Consider the following 18,684-nt stretch of genomic DNA (forward strand, 5'->3'; position numbering starts at 1 on the left):
CTTCTCCAATCGATTCTCCGTTAAGAATAGTTGAATAGTTTCTTGCCGCACATTTGTCTTTCGATTCTAGCCTCGGGTTGATCTTGAGATTCTGAAGCAAGTGAATTTGGAATTCTTAAACGATCTACTTTATTGCTCGCTTGTCGTTCCTCATTTGTTTGAGAAGCTCGAATTGGCATATTTCTATGTGCTGCGCTGGTAGATCTATTAAGGGACGAACATTTGGGGACAAATTATTTATCGAAAGCAATCAACACGATATACGCTTGTATAACCGATATATCGTTTGTCGATTTATTGAATAAATAGAAAAATTACTGTTTGCACTGGAAAATTTCCATTATATATAACTTAACTTAATCGGCATTCACAATAATAATAATTCTATTTTGTATGTGTGAGATAAACTCTGAATAATATGTGCGGTTTTGCCGCAAACAAAATATTGTGCACGCTGAATGACAACATCCTGTGTAGATGGCTATTCATTGATAAGAAGAAAAAAAATTACCCCTTGCACTACATTCATTTCACTCACATTGAGTGGCATCAATCATAATAATTTTATTGTATTTGACATATGTGCGATTCACTCTGAATGACACGTGCTGTTTGCTGTTTATTATTTGTCAATTTTAAAATGTAACCTTCGCGCAAATGCAAGCAATAAGTTGGTAAAATTTCATCGAAATCGCTGGAACGGTACGGTAGCGCATAAGATACTAACAAGCAAAAATCATTTTTACATATTATATATGATAGCCTTCGCTTAAGTGCAGGCTATAAATTAACCAAATTTCATTGCATTTGGTTGAACGGTATAGAAAAGCATAAGGTACGAACAAACAAAAATTTATTTTTGTATATTATGATAACTGTACTATGCCTATAACCTTCGCTCAAGTGTAAGCAATAAATTGACCAAGTTTCATTGCATTCGGTACTGACAAACAAAAATTCATTTTTATATATTAGATTAAAAAAAGATGAAAGCAAATTTCCTAAACTGTAGATTGTGCTAAAGAACTAAAGTTGTAAACGTACTTCAAAATTCTTTAATATTTATATGCAAAAATAAGTACAAAAATAATCTTCTTTAAAGTAACTATTATACTTTGAATTTCTTTATATTTCTTGTTTATCAACATATCCATTTTTTTCTATTTATATTCTTAATTAGAAATTATAACAATCTTTTTTTATTTACATTGAGGTAAAAAAATGTTTCCCTACCAGAATAGGGTTGTGAATGGAAAATTTCTTTTGTTTAGTATATAAAATATTTAAAATACTCAAGTACAATAGAATACATTTGCATATTTGTGTGACTTGGCTTATAACATAACCTAGAAGAAGCATAATTTTACAATTAATTTCAATTATTTCTGTAATTAATTTTATTGTTATTTTTTAATGTTAATTAAAGTATGAAGAAAGTATTATAATCTTTCTTTATTATTTTGTCACTTTTGAAAAGCCCACAGAGTAAACTTCATTCAAAGCAATTTTGACTAAACTATCATTATTATAGTTTTAATTATGATATGAGAAATTCTTTTAATTTGAAATTCGATAACATTTGAATAATCCCTTTTGTGTTGACACAACCTGTGTTAGTGTGAATTTAATCAGTTTTAGAATTCATTTTTATTTGGATCTTGAGTGTGTAAGATGTTTTTTTTTTTTTTTTTTTTTTTTGTCTTATTGTGTGCTAGATTGTGAATAAAATTTATTTACTGTTTTTAAATTATTCATGCATAAACATATGCACATACTATCTGTATTAATAATTTGCAAACATATGCTAAATTATTTGTATTACTATTGCTGTTTTTTATGTGTATATCAAATTCCTTTTTAATATTCTAGATATTACTGATGGTCAGTGGCTTGGAGGCAGTGTGTTCAAAGCTACTTATGACTTTGATGATGAATTAATTTATTTCTGTCTGAATACTGTTCAGGATTTAAAATGTCCATTTAATAATAGCATTGCTATTTACAAATCATATCCAGATGATGTTTGCAGTATTAAACAAGCTCCAATATACAGTAAAACACTACCGGTAAATATTGTCTTTCTCTGCTGTAATACCAATGTTATTTTAAGGCAGAATGGAAAGAATTTTTAATTTAAACTTTAATTTTTGTATAAAAGAGTATTTATTGGATATTTTTTAATAGAATTCAAAATCATTTGTGATGACTTAGCATAAAACTCTGGCTTCATAAAAATTCATCCTTATCAAATAGTTTAATATCATAATATAAAGAAAATAAAATTAAAATAACATTTTAAACTCTAAATATATTTCTTTGCGCAACTGCAGTTCTGGCAAGTAATCATTTTATTTTTAGTTAAATATATAATAATAATAATAATGATAATAATTAACTATTAATATTTTGCTGAATAGAGATTACTTGGAATCTTATTTTATCTATATCAATTTTTCCTATTTAATTTCGTGCTTATGTAGCAAACCAGAAATATATCTAACCCAAAAATAGACCATAAAGTTTGCATATGTATAAAATTTTCTATTTAGAAATTATGTAGTACTATAAAAGTATTAAATTTAGTATGCTGTTGCATGTTCAGATGCATGCTTAAATTTAGCATGCATCTGAATATTGAAAGCGAACATAACCATTTAAATGACTAATTAATAAGATCCAATATATTATAAATGAATAATTATAGACTTGCAATTCTTCTTGATGTGTTTTTAAAGCAGCAAAATATTTAATTTCATCACTAACTCAGGATTTTGAACAATCTGACTTTCAAGTGTAGTCTTCTTTTTTCTTTTTCATATATGTAGTATAGAAAAAGTATAATAATCGTCAAAAATTCGAACTCGAAATTTTCACGAATCTCCACGTTTTAGACTTCCCTGCATTCCGAAAAACACATTTTTGGAAAATGTCCGTCGGTCTATCTGTCTAAGACAAAGATAACTAAAAAACGCTTTGCGCTAGATGGATGAAATTGGTATACGGTCTTCACTCCTAATTTTGAATAAAATCTGTTCAGAAGAAGTTCGGCTGTTCGAATATAAGTTAACATGATTACTAAAAAAATGAAGAGATCTAGATAAATAAGATTCGGCCCACAGTTTTAATATCCATAGCGTAGACACCTGTCAAATTTTGAATCAAAACCAGTAACAGGTTGAATGTCTATCGGTTGTACTTTCAGAAACATGTATATGCGATAATTCAAAAACGCAATGACTTAAATATATCAAATTAGGTATGTGGTCGTGTGACTACAAGTGCTGTTTTAAGTCAAATCTTTGTTTCAGTCATTTGAGAAGAAAGCACAAATTCTATTTTCGGATACTATTAAACTCAGGCCAGTGAATAATCGCTAAGGATGACATGATAGATTTTGTAAAAATGCTGAGTCCACGCCAAAAGTTAATATTTAGTAATTATTACAGAGAGATGCAAGGTGTTCTCTGGATGACAAGTTTATTAGAGAGTATGCGAGAAAGTTTTGAGACCACTCTCACTGGTTTTTCCTGGTTGAAGAACTTCTTAAGCAATTTTTCATTCTTTTAAGGATACCATAAGACCTTTCACCAGATGCATTAGGAGTTGGGAAAGAGACAAGATATTTTGCTTTAAGAATTGTTCAAGTGCATATGCAAACTGTTTGAAATTAATGCATTCTTCACTAATCTATTTTATCTAAGTCATTTTGATATGTTCGGACAAGCAAGTCACTTTTTTTTCTCGTATTTAGTCATCTTCCATGTTTAGAAATTTACAAAAATCCCAAATTTTCATCAAATTTGGAATATTTTGCTTCTTTTATTTCCATTTGAATTATTGTAGAATCAATTTTTCCTGAAGAGTAATCTCTTAATATAAAAATTCTTTTTATTGTTTCTGTATATAATGCTATTTTCATGCTTTGCAATTTCCCAATTGTTTTTCCAGTCACTAAAACCATCAGTAAAAAAAAAAAAAAAATTTCACACAAAATGATTTGCATGATAAGCAATAAGCATATCCTTTTTAGTTTGAATATATCATCCATTCTCATTTTTTCATCTTTTTTTTTTTTTTTTTTTTTTTTTTGTTCAGAAAAATATATGCTTATATGCAAATTTAGGATAAATATAGTAAATACTTTTGACTGTAAAAAATTATTTTTTTAATTTATTGTGGTATACTCTTTATAATTTAACCTACAGCCTCAGTGTTTATCAGACTCCAAGTTCCAGGATCTTTCGGCATAAGTTAGTTTAATATTAGATTCTTCAGAGAATTTATCAGCATTTAATTCACTTACCTCTAAATGAGTTTTTAAAAAAAACTTTAGATTTATTGTCATGTTATTGTTAATTTCAGATATCACTCTAAATTCTACTTAGCGACTATTTTTTTTTTTTTTTCATCTATTTCAGATTTACTAGTAGCTGTAGCTGATATAAAATTTGACTTATTTAATTCTATTTGTGGAAGCTCTCTTTTCCTCCTCCTACAATTTTCTTTTGCACACATCACTAACGTTGTATAAATATTTTTCGTAACATCACTTAATAAATCTTATGATATGTTACACGGTTAAATAGACGAACATTTTTCATGAAACTGGCATTCATCAGAAACATAATCAATGTCATTCTATCATCTGCTAATCAGACTGACACAGGGTTGGGGGAAAAAAGTCTGATCTTCATAAATAATTAATTGTACTAAATATTAAACACTGAGAAATGAAATTGAGCAATAAAATGAACGAATTCGTTCAAAAAGTGCTCGATATATTAAAAATATTGTGGAATTATTACATAAAAAGAAAATGAATTTATCCCAAGGATTATAAAACGTGTTTCCCAAAACGCTGACAATTCAAGTTGATTTGGAAATGTATCGTGTGTGATTAACCATGACAACAACCAACGAAATATTTGACAACAACAATCGAAATATTTTAATATCTAAATAACATTTAATAAAACAAATAGGAATTTGGCCAATTACACTTGGAAAACTATTCATTTAATCCTTTGTTATTTTTATTATTGAAATGATTTGGGATTTTTAGCAGAAAATGCGGTAATCCCTTACTGTCAGAGAGTCGCAGTTAATTGATATCAAAAATGAAGAATTGAAATTGAATGAGAAAAATTTGTAGATACCACTTTTGAAAAATATTTTTTTCAGATCAACATGTTAAGAGACGAAGTTTTTGGGTGATTGATCGTGAACTTGCTCCAAAGATTTGTTCAAAGAATACTTCAAACAATACATGAAAATATTTTCAATGTCATTTTCTTGGTTACAGAATTAATCCTATATTTTTTATTTCATAGAATTCTTTTATTTTTACGAATTTATTTGGCAACTTTATTTTTTTATTGACCTTGCAGCAATGTGACCCTAGGCAGCTGCATAATCTGAAATTCGCTACTGCCTATGACATGATGAATATTATTAAAATCAAAATCGCAAAGGCATAAATTAAAGTTAAGAAAACAACATATTAAAAATAAAAATTTGTCTAATGTGAATTTTTCCTTTGTTTTTAAAATTTCCTATTAGGTTTAATGTTACAATGTCATTATTGTCATTCTTAAAATTGTACCATATCCGGGTTTTTTTTTTTTTTTTTTTTTTTGCGAAGTAATTTTGTTATTCATATAAGAACGTTGGTCTCTGCTAAATTAAGCAGATTTCATGATGTTAAAATGATCTCATAGATTACTAGCAATTTTTTTCCCTCCTAAGATGTAGATTTAATGACACAGCACATGAAATCTAGTTTAGAGTGCCCCTTCATTTCGACAAAGATTCCAACTGTACCAGGTCACCAAAGTCAAAAATTAAGATGATGACAATAACTATTTTACAATATTATTTATCTGGTCGAGAATCTTGATTGGCATCTTCGCATTATTGGCATCCTTGGTGAAATGAAGGTCCACTCTAAATTAGATTTCAATCCTGGCATCATTGTTTTATTTATTACTTTTTTGTATTTAAAGTTTTATATGAACTTTTTATTATATATTTTTTCAGCCTGATGGCAGATTAAATATTAGCCGAGAGGTTCTGTCACTTTGTCAAAAATATTGCATCTACGTAAGTAAAATTTTCCTTTCCTTTCATTATGCCTTTTTAGAAAAGTCTGGCTTTATTTTTTGCAAATGCATAACATTTCAAATTTATCAATTTGTGAAACTTCAGAGTTTATTTTAAAATTATACGATTACAAAAATTAAATAAAATATATATAAACATGAATTGAAATATTTCCAAATCCTATATCAATAAACTAAACTTCATCATTATTTTCCAAAAAAATTTCTAAATATATTTATTGTTGCTATATTTTGAGCTGTACTGCCGGGCATGAATGATAGCATGCTGTTATTAAATTCATTCTCATTTCATTAATATGCATTTGTAAAATGTTTATATTTTAATTATATTTCATAAAAAGTCTTAATATTGCATTTCAGACGAAATAAAAATATTTTTATGACTTAAAAAAATTTCTATTTTATGATATAATTATTAGAAATTCTGTATTTAAAAATTTTGTTTATATTTCAAGAAATTAATTTACTTTATCAGTACAAATTTTCTTATTGTAAGCACAAGTGGAAAACTTATTTTCTTAAAATAAAAAAGTTCTTCATTTTTTTAACTCTTTATGCTGAAAAAATTAATTAAACACTTTATTATTCATATGAATATAAGAGATATAATAGTGTTTGAACATCAACTGCTTCCCAGTGATTAATCTCACACTCACAAATCGAAAATGTCACATTCTATTGATTATATTCACCAATGATATGCTCTTAAACCTTAAAGTCACTAATATTATGCAGTTAAACTTAAAGTTTGCTAATATTTCATATAATTAAGTTAAAAGTTTGCACAGTGGCATGCGATTAATACACAAATATCTTTAGTTATTTGTGACTCAAAAAATATTGTATAAATTGATTTTTTTTTTTTTTTTTTTTTTTGCCGAAAATTCTTTTATATCTTTTTATTTTTCTATAATTTTTTTATTATTAACGAAATCAAGTTATGACAAAATGATACCTGCATAGAAGATGCTTGAAAGATGTTTTTTGAATGCAAAGAGTTAAATCTTTGTATTAATAAACTAAAACTAAATGGTTTTAGTGTTTGAATTTAAGGGAACCTTCTAGCAGTGTATCAAAAATGAAATAGAGATTTATTTTTGTTCTATACAATTGAGTAATTTAACCAATGTTACATAAAGGAAATTGTATTATTAATGGTTAAAAATAACTGCTGTACAATGAAACAAAATAAATATGAATAATCAAGCTTAAATCTTATTTATTTGTTATGTTTTATGAATAATCAAGCTTAAATCTTATTTATTTGTTATGTTTTATGAATAAAAATGTTTTAGATATTTATAATGGCAATCTTAACTTCTTCAACTTGTGGAAATCTAACTTTAAAGGCACTAGTTTAGACTTCTGCTTAAAGATACATTTAGTGATTGAAAATGAATTTAATAGAGTTGAAGAAAGAATTTCAAATATTTTGTAGAATATTTAGATTATTGTTCTATGATCAATTTAATGCATTTTTTTTTTATTTGGTAAAATGTTTTATTCAAAGTCAAAATTGTTGAAAACTAATATACTTTATTCTTATTGTAAATTTTCTTTTCTAGGTTATTTTCAGTAAAAGTCAGCAATGTGGAGCATTGCATCCAAAATATTTCATTGATGTTGCTTTCATCCAATGTATAGTAAATTTTGGAAGAAATATTTCACATTTGATGACTTACTTTAATTTATTTTTAGTAAAATGTAGTTTTTTATTATCTTAATATATAAAAAAAAACTTATACTTGGCTCTTTTTTTTTCATTATCTGACACTTTTGAACAAAATAAATCGAACTATAAATAATTCCATATTAAGCATAATTAAATTGTGTATAAGGTTGCTTACTTAAATTCAAAAAATCAAATATTAATTTTAAGTATTCAAAATTTTAATTGCTGATATTCATTTATCATACATATAATATTTTAAGTATTGCTTATGATTTAATTTTGCTTCAATAAATTGTTATTTGTTTATATGTAGGTAATAGATTTTTGTTATTATGCTATTCAATTACTACTGATTGAAATTCCATTTTTTATTATAACTCTTTCAATCTCTTGGTGGGTCAGTATGTGAAAACCTTCACTATAAAGTTATAAAATCTGGTGTTAACAGTTTTTTTTCTATGTTTTTGTGTTTTCATTTTAGTTAATTGCAAAACTGATTGATTAATATCATATGAAAGAAATTTTAATGCTTATTATCATTATGTTACTTATTCAATATGTCAATAAATTTATTTAAATTTAATTTTTTATTTCAGTATCTTTGTGCAAATACATATTTTTAATTATTATTTAATATGCACATTATGAAAAAATGCTTAGAATAATAACAGTCTTGAAATAGTTATTAGTTAAATATTTCCTTTTTTATGCAGAAATATAAAATTTTTATTATTTTATTACTAAAACTTATTATATTTTACACAATTCAATATTTCTTCGTCGACTTTATCAAATTCGGAAGATTTATTTTTATTATTATTTTTCCTACTAAACACTTTCAAAACTTTTAATATTTGAGTCATAGCTTTTTCAAAATGGCAGATACCTTATTTGTCGAAATTTTCAACTTTTTTTGCTTCGTTTTTAATTTTTATTCCATTTCTGCATTTTTGAATAAGCTGAACTTTTCCTTCACATTTTAAGATTTCCATTTAAGTGCTACAGTCACTACCAGAAATCTAAAGCTAGGCTTGATTAAAAATTTTAAAAAATTCTCATTCCAAATTAGGAGAAGAATTTGTAAAAAAGATACTAATTGTCACATACAAGTGAACTACAAATATTAATTAGACTTCCAAGTCGTAAACGACTTCTGAGAATTTATGTTGCAGTAAGAATCAGTGAAGCATTTTTTAAAATTTAATTTGTATTACTTCTAATAAACAAAATCAGTGGAGGCATTTTGATTTCAATAAGTATGCATATTTTTTATATAAAAATAATTACTTATTCAATATACAGAAGCTGCATTCCTTTAATTGAAAATTGTAGAGACTTAATAAAAGTTCTATCTACAGGTATTCCTCTGTTATGTTTTCGATATATTGCAATTATTATTCCATTAGTTTGAATAGAATTGTAATTCTAAGCATTGTTACTATACACATCATTTCTGATGAAAGCTCTAAAGGGCAGAATAGAAAAATGCAATTTTTCTCATTTGATGGTTTGCATTTATATCGGTAATATATTATATGAGACTGAGTATCATATTGAGTATAACATAAATATTTTTAAAATGAAGTTAATTATTAATATTTGAATTTCTTCTGCATTGCTTATTATAATTATTTACTGATACTATGACTTCTTCTACAGTACCTACTGCAGTTTCTGATACAGTGCCAACAACAATTTCTTCTACAATTTCTACTTCAATGGCAGTGGATACTGATGAATTTCACACTGTTATTCCTGAACATGATTGTGAAAAGTGGAATTTTACCATTGATGTTAAAGTTATTGAGTAAAAAAATATTTTGTTTGTTTTGTTTTAACCTAAAGCATAAAAACAAAGTTTTTATAAAAAATAAAAAAAAATATAAACTTTGTATATATTCTTTTAACAGCATGCAACTTTTTCATTCTTTTAATATGTGCTGACATGTTGAACATATCTGATTTACATATTTATGATAATAATTTCTAACTTCTTTTTCATATGACTTTCTTTTAAATTTTAATACCGAATTCTATTAATAATGAAGAAAAATACTTACTAGTAATAAAGAAGAATGCATATGTTTTAATGCTCTACAAAACAGATTACCTAGAGATTAAAAAAAATGAGTTACCAATTCACCATAGTTATATTTTGAATGTGAAGCTCGGAAAGACTTTTTGAAAATTAAGCATTTAAGATTGAAAATTATATATATATATATATATTCAAATCACTTTTATAATTATATGAAATATTTAATGGAGATTCTTTCTTCCATTGTTGAAAGCTAAAGAAGGAAGATTTTATTATGTGCATGATTTGCATGAAAAAATCTGAAAATGAAATTACTTATACCATAAAAGACAACTTGTAGTTTTCAATAGATTACACAAATACATAGGTTTTCAATGGTGCTATAATGCCACCGGGCTCGTCTTTGTCATGCATATTCCTCCTTTATATAGATAATCATGAATATCAAGTTATACATACGATATTAATTGAATATTAAATTCAATTAATATTTCCTCCAGTCCAATGCCGCCTCAAATGATGGATAGTTTTTAAATAAAGCATTTTTCCATTATGTTAAATTATCTTTCTTAATAATATCAGAAAATAATGAGTGTGTTGAAGCTTTACAGAATAGACAATTAGTGGTTTCAGATTTTGTGCAAATATACTTTGTAAGATAATAATATATCAAGGAGCGAATTTTTTTTCTCCATTCTATAATCTTAGTGAACAATTGTGTCGCCAAAGGTGGCTAGTAATAAATGAAATTTCTGTAGTTAGTAATATTCTATAATATAGATATATTTCAAGGTTTTTCAAACTATGATACATGCATGTATAATGATATAGTATACATTTTTTTAATTATATAATTTTTTTGCAAAAAAATATTCAGAATTGTTGTAAAATAGTCTCCTCCCTCCTTGCTCAACATTTTTTTTCTTTTATTTTACTGTACAGTTAACTGAAGATACAGAAAAACGCTGCATAGGATGTCACAAGATTCATTTATATTTTCATGATTTAGAATATTTAAAACTGGATGAAAGATTCATTTCCTGTTGCAGATACTATATTAGATATTTCATGTAATGAAAATCTCAGTTGGATCAGTTTCTCCAGTTTTCTTCGCCAATTAATTTCGCCACTGTGGCATTGTACTGTCAGAATGTTCTGTCATAATTGTGCAAGCATAATTTAAAATAAATCTTTTCTGTGATAAGATGTTGTTCAATATTCATTAGCGGTATTATATTAAGCTGATTAAAATTAGTCGTCTTTGGTGTTATATTAATGCCATTCGCACTATTATGTAGACTGACTTTATTAAAATGCATCGTATAAAAAATGGATTATTTTAAATTACAATTGCTTAATAATGATAGAGCTTCCTTATTAGTTAGATGTACTTACAAAGTAGAGAAATTAACTGGCTACGAAAATTGTCAAATTAGCTCAATTCTTGAGTTAAAAGTTCGTTTTTTTTAAATATAATTTTGCAATATAATTGAGAAATTAAGGTAGAAAGAGAGATGACCCTTATTAACTTAACTAGGCATCATAAATTTTCATGTGAAATAAAAATTGGTGAAATCTGTGCAATGGTTCAGACAGAATCCTCGTCGTTTCCCTCATAAAAAATGCAAATCGAAGTAATATTTTTGCGATTTCTCTCAAAGGTGTAGAATATATAATAATCAATGACGTATATGTTAATTGCTTTTGTATGAAACAAAAATTAGAGAAATCGGTGTAGTTTTTGTGACGAAGTCTATTTTTTTAGTTTTGCCAATTATTTTAAATATTTAGATCTGAGTGAAGAGCTAATGCGACTAGTATTAGGATTATAAAACAGAATTTGTAAACCTACTAACCTTAGCAAACTTATTTGGTGATATTAGAAACATAGACGATTTTTGGATTCTTTAACTTTTCTTCTTATTAAGTGATGTTAGTCAAGAGCATTAACATAACACAAAGTATTTTGAATTTAAGATTTATCCTTGTCATTTATTACTTACTTTTGAATTAAAAGGAAATCAATAATCATTTCTGTTGAGTTTAGATTTAATTTTATTGTTTTGCATAACAAATTAATTTTTAAATGTATTTTTTTTATTATTTCAGAAAAAATATAATTGCAACAGTATTTCTCTGGCCCGAATATGAATTGTGTTTTAGTTCTTATTATATGTATTTGTACAAATTTTCTTCCCCAACTTGTGATCCAGATTGTGGACATCAAACGTGTAAAACATTTAAATTTGAGGCAGGACCCAATAATAAGGTAACATTCATTTTGTTTCTTTCCCTCTGCGTATTCTTTCTTTTCTTTTTTTTTTTATTTTCACATATAAGAAATATAGAGGATGTATAGTATTGTCAAAAATTTCGAACTCGAGATCTTGATGAATCACCACATTTTAGACCTTCTTGAGTACAAAAAAACCTATTTTTGGAAAATGTCTGTCTGTCTGTGACAAAGATAACTCAAAAACACTTTGAGCTAGACGATTGAAATGTGGTATACGATCTTTACAACAAATTTTCATATTGCTATCAAATTTTGAGTAAATTCTGAAATCTGTTCTGGCTGTTCGAATATAAATTAACCTGATAATTTCAAAACGGAGAGAGTTAAATAGATAAAATTCGGCATACATATTTAACATTAATAGTGTAGACATCTGCAAATTTTGAGTCAAATCCAAGTTTGTCTGTCAGTTTGTGCTTTCAGAAACCTCATGAAATTACTTATCTCAGATTACAAACTACTTACCCTACAAATTGCTTATCTCAGATTTCTAACTTGTGAGGTGATGGAACATGACTTCAGAGATGTCTCATAATATTTCATAAATACTGAGTTGGAAATCTGGGAAATTTAACATTCAGTACAGGTAGTGGGATTTTTTACATGCTCCTGAAACCATGTGGAATGCGATATTTTCTTGAAGAAACAGTTTGTGATTCGGTTTATCTGCAATAATTATTAAGTAATTTTGACTTGAAGAAACTTCTTTCTCTATTTGCCTCTGAACTAGATAATGTGAAAACAATTCTGGACATTATAATTATATTTTTTGAAAAAGTATTCTGTATTTCTGTAAATTTGCTACAATATTTCTTTTAGAGGCACTGAATCAAGTATTACATGTTTAGTCTATAATAAATTTACAAGATTTCAGAATTTTACTTTAATCCTTACTTCCTTTACTTTAATCCTTATATGTTAATATTTTAACTAAGCAAAAAATTATATTGCTCCTAGTGTGACTGTATTTGGTTGAATTGAGTTTCTACTAATTTCAAACATGTGCCTAGCACTATGTTGTAAGATGTTAATTGGCCTGACATTATGCATAGAATTAGTTAGTTGACAGTGACATCTGTTTGCACAATTCACAACTTTTCTAGTATTCTACAGATCCTAGAATTAGCCATGTGAATATTCCTTACTGTGTAACTGGGTTGTCATCAGCTGGAATTGCTCTGGTTTATTAGTTGTCCCTTCCTAGCCTGATTCTATTTCTAGCCTGAATTCACATCTTGATGCAAGAGAAATAATTTCTTTTCTGATCAGACAATACTTTCCCTCTATGAAAGGAGTTTAGTGATGATGATCTGTTGCTCACTGCAAGCAAATGATGAATCAGAAGTAGAATCTTGGTGGGCCAGTGATGTCAAATTTACCTCTATCTAAGCATTTGCTTATGATAAGAACAAAGAACATTTTGATGGATAGTTGCACATGTGCTATTTACATTCTCACTACTGACACATATTGTTTATATCAGAAAGTTGCTCCGCAAATTCGAGAATAAGGGTAGTCATAATGTCTTGGTTCTCCAACTTATAATATCATTCACTTGTGATTCACTTCTCATTGTTTTTTACGTTGAATTCTCCTTTATATATATATATATAATATTTGTCTGTCGATGTCTTCTTTTCTTATTTAGCAAATTATGTAATTTAAACATAAGCATGTAATTTAGTTAATTCATTCATGATTTCTTAAGATTATCGTTTGTTTCATTAATTTCTGTAACAAATAATTTTTTTTTTTTTTTGCATGTTATGTTGTAATTTTTTTTAAAGTAGGATTTTGCACATTTTTTTAAATTTTTTTATTTATGTATGAACCAAAATAACCATATCTCTGTTCCCAATTATGTTATTTGCGATGATGCAACAAGAATGAAGGAAGAAGTACTGTAACAAAGATGTAACTGGGGGATTGAAAATCGAAAAATCGATTAGTTTTATTAAAAGGCAATTTTACAACTTTTACATTCCAGATTTTAAAAAATTAAAACGTTTTAATCAAGAATAGAAGGAAAGAAAAAGAGGAAGAAGAAATGGCCTTTCTGAAGCCGGTTTTTCAAAATAAAATAATAAATAATAATATTATATTTCAAAAATTTGATGACTAAAAGCCTCATCTGTGAATAAAGAAGTTTGTTTCTGATTTCCTTTCTAATATTTGGGTTTTAAGATGTGGGAGGATTCAGATCTAAATTATCTTTAATATCTTGATTAATTCCACTGGGGGTTGCAGGATTTTTCACAGTTTAACATAAAGATTAAGTCAGATAGTCTCCATATTCATATTGATTGGACATTGAATTTGCTCTGGCATTCATGACAAATAATTAATAAAAAAAAGTGTTATTCCTTTCTTAAATCGTAAAATGCATTGTACCATTGCCCTGTTCGAAAGAAAAAGGAAATAATATGTATGCTTATTTTGTATAGCATAATGGCAGTCAATTTTGACAGAAATAAATCGACAATATCTGTTTCTCTGTTTTCAAATTGCTTTTTTTAAATTTTTGAAATAATTTTTTTGTATTAGCTTAATTTGTATGCTGAAAGTTCGATCGTGGTTTATTTTAGATTTTTTTGCGAAAACACCAAATGCAATGGTTCTGCCTAACGCAAAATAAAAAATACAGCGAGAAAGATAGAAATGATCGCCGAAAGCTTTGCAAATACATGCAGGTAAAATTTGTCAGTCCATATTGACATTAAAAGCAATATAAATGCCAGCAATTCCTCATATAATTAGCAAAAATGCATGCAGTTTCGAACCTTTATATTTCAAGTATGAAGGTCACTTGGAAAAAAATTCAATATACAGAACATATAGAGAGAATTTTTCTGACTAACACCAATTTTGCATAGTTAATTTTTAATTTCAAAATAGTTTATTATCAGAGAAATTTGATTAAAAAAAATGTGATAATTAATAAAGATTTTTCAAAAATGTTGATACCATATTTAATAAAATGATAGTTCATAATTTTTTATTGCTGTATCTTTATTTTTTTTCCCTCAATTTTCTTTTTTATTAAACTGAATTTCTCTTTCAGATTTCAAAGGTTTTCATTTAGGGCCATACTCAATATAAGAACTTAGGAGCAAAAACTATTTGGACTTAAAATTCTTATTCTAGTTTAGGGACGAATTTATAAAACAGAGCTTAGAATAATATATGATTACCCATTTATTGTTTTTTTTTTATACACAGCTTTCGGTCTTCCTGAAATTTCGATTGCAGTTTTCTTAATTTATATTATTTTTAATGAATGAAATCAATCGTCGCATTTTAACTATAGTAAAATTTTGGTTCGATTTATAGAAATTTTTCGATTTATATAAACTGTTTTTCTATTAAAAATCCAACATTTCCAAAAAAAAAAATATAGAGATAGATATCCTCCTATCGATATGTAGGAGTATTACAGTACATACTGAAGGGTTTTCAATATAGTATTACCATCAATGAATCTTACAAGCACATTACAATTTACCTGTACTACCAAATTATGAAAGCGCTTAAATTAATTATTTAAATATGACAGTTGTTTTTTTGTTGCATATAATTCTTATTTTTAGTACATTCGTAAATATTTTAGAATTAAAATATTATTTAATTTTGATTTCAAATAAAATGATGTGGAGAAAGTTGAAATTTGCTTAACACTTGATTTGAGTTTTTTCCAAGTATGTTAAATTTAAAACATTTAAAATGAGAAAAAGACTAAAAAATTGAAGGCATTATTCTGTATTTAAACTATGGATATTAAGTTCCTTATATATATTTTTTAAAAATTTCATTTATGAGTATCTAGGACATTCTAAATAATAATTTGGATAACTTCAGTTTTATATTGTTAAAAGTGAATGAGTCTTAGTTCAAAACTCAACTTTTATTAAGTTCATTAGAAATTTTTCTGCTAACATATTTATTTTGTGAACATTTTTGTGAAATGTCGCTATTATACTTTTTCAATGAAAGAGTTGCCATATATAATATCGACTGTTTAGTTATCTATGATGTGCTAATGATATTAGCTCAGAAATCTTTTTATGCATTATTATTTAACTTTAATTGCGATTTCTAATTTTACATTCTCCAGTGTTAGGTTTCTGGAATGGAGCGGAAGTATGAAACTCGTTAAAAAAAGCCGAGGCACAATCTGGATATTTGTTCAGGCTATCGTTTTACATAAATTTGACCTTTTATGTCAGCAATTGTGAATGATAAAAATTTTTGTAATTAAGTGCTTTCTTAATAATTGTTATACATGCATTATTATTATTATTCATAATTTTCACTGCAAAATGAATCACCGAGGTCTTCTATCATCCATATATATAAAAAATTAAATTTTGTATTTTCAAAGATTATAAGGAAAAAAAAAACATTCATGTGTATACAAGAAAATATAAAGCAATACAGTGTAAAGTTGTGAGAGGTGTTTCTTATATGTTGCAGGAATTATTTAAGCTTCATAATTTTACAAATTATCTACTTTTATTCCTCAAAGAAAGGTGAAAGGGGTGAAACTAAAAGTGCTGCAAAGCAAGTGGACGCCGATATTTTGAATACAATCTCTTCTTTGGTAGTAAGGGCAAAAAATTTATGAAAATTGGCATTTTGACAACATTACATTTACAATCAAATATTCAATTGCTTTTATGATTTAGATGTATTTAAAATGAAAATTTGCTTGTTTAACAGGAATATAAATGTTAAAAAACACACGAATGATGTTTGCCAGTCTAAATTAAAATCTTTCATTCTGATTTCTTTTTAAAATAATGAAATATTTTTCCTCGAGCAGAATTAATATTCATATCAGTTATTGCAAATGAGTAATATATATATATATATTTTAATGTTAGAAAAAATTCAAGAAAAGGTCAGAATTTAATATATTAAAAAAAATCTATAGTACCAATTGAAGAAATCTGTGAATATTTGCAATAAATTATATTTTGAAGAAAATATAACTGAATCTGAATATTATAACATATGCAGAATTAAAATGATACTAACTCTAATTCATCAGAATGAATTGTAGCTCCTAATCTCTTTACTTCCCTAGTTTGTATTAACCTAATTACTTTGTTTGTATTCAGATAAACAGTCACATTCCAGGGCTTTCTTAACAAATTAGAGCTTTCTGAGTTAAAGTAGCTGTTGTAACTAGGAATTTGTACAGCTATAACACACACACACACACACACACACACACAAAAAAAAAAAACTTTTTTATAGTGTGATTGAAGAACTGAATCTAATGCACTTCTGTCGTATTAGATATTATAGAAATATGAATCTAAATATTTTTATTCAGGTAAGATTGATAACTTCTATTACATATATAACTGATTTTCTTTAAAAAAATATTATTTTTTTTAATTGAGACACATGTTTGTATTTGTGAATTTGGTGACTGTCTGTCAAGCTCCAAATTGTATTTTTACTTTTAACATATTTAAACTTATAATCAAATATTTTTTTTAGTTCAAAATTAAAATCAATATAGTTTAGGTGCCCTTGGAAATAGCACTCTTGGTTTGCAACCTAATTGTATTATGAGATAAGACAGTCCTGGCACAGTGAGAAATTTTATATGTTAATTTTCTGTATGTTTCATTTCTTAATAATTACTGTTCTTATGAATTTTATCAGCAATTTTTCTACACTCATAATTAAATTGTTTATCCAATGGCATACAGTTGTAGGTTATAATTTTTCAAAAAAATTTATATTGCTATGTATCAGATTTTGGAAATTATATGTATCTCCAAAAAGTGTCTACATTTTTTTTTATCATTCATTACATTATGTTATGCATTCCTTATCTACTGCATACCTATCTACTTTTATTCCAATAATTTCTTTTACATCTCTGCTGGCTTGTGTAAGGATTGCCTGCAATTATTTGATTTGAGAATGTGAAATATTCAAATAAAATTTATTATCATTAGAAAATTTCTAAGCCCATTTTTGTTTCTAAAAAAAAACGGACTGTTGATGTGTGTAAAAAATATAACAATAAAACAACAAATCGTAATTCTATATTCAGAATATTTAATAATAAATAGTATATATATATATATTCTTTCTTTTTTTTTTTTTTTTTTTTCAGGAAATTTTAAAAGTTTACAAAAATGTTGACATCTGTTTCTACTGTATATTGGTAATTTTTTTTTCATTTTCTCTCTGTATTCTAATAATTTCCCTTGGATTTCATGAAAAATAAATATTGATATCCATTCTTTTCAGGTTGTGCCATTTTTAAATAGATCTCCAGTATTTGAGTGGACAAGAGATTCTGGTTCATTTAATGTTTCTGGTGATTATTTTTTCCCTTCCAATTTATAATAAAGATAATAATAACTGTAACCTATCTAAAAGGTCTATAAATATTTCTCTGATCTTATGGTTATTTCTTTTTCAAAATTGGCATAAGCATATTATCAAAGTCATTTTGATTTTAAGTTTCTTCTTTGATGGGTTGTTAGCTTTAAAAAATTTTGCCTCAATAGTTTGAAAATATATCTTTCTAAAAGAA

General features: G+C 26.3%; 1 protein-coding gene across 4 annotated transcripts in view; it reads left to right on the forward strand.

Annotated features, from left to right (window-relative positions):
- The window catches only part of LOC129983773 (uncharacterized), a 104,510-nt gene that overhangs the window by 75,581 nt on the left and 10,245 nt on the right, over positions 1 to 18,684 (forward strand). For all 4 annotated transcript variants that reach the window (XM_056093400.1, XM_056093398.1, XM_056093399.1 and 1 more), the window contains 7 exons: positions 1,870 to 2,066; positions 6,037 to 6,099; positions 7,685 to 7,757; positions 9,451 to 9,598; positions 11,939 to 12,098; positions 18,259 to 18,309; positions 18,396 to 18,465. In XM_056093400.1, coding sequence (XP_055949375.1) covers positions 1,870 to 2,066; positions 6,037 to 6,099; positions 7,685 to 7,757; positions 9,451 to 9,598; positions 11,939 to 12,098; positions 18,259 to 18,309; positions 18,396 to 18,465 — 762 coding nt within the window. The remainder of the gene's footprint in view (positions 1 to 1,869; positions 2,067 to 6,036; positions 6,100 to 7,684; positions 7,758 to 9,450; positions 9,599 to 11,938; positions 12,099 to 18,258; positions 18,310 to 18,395; positions 18,466 to 18,684) is intronic.

Source organism: Argiope bruennichi, chromosome 9 (assembly GCF_947563725.1).
Source record: "Argiope bruennichi chromosome 9, qqArgBrue1.1, whole genome shotgun sequence".
Classification (NCBI taxonomy): domain Eukaryota; kingdom Metazoa; phylum Arthropoda; class Arachnida; order Araneae; family Araneidae; genus Argiope; species Argiope bruennichi.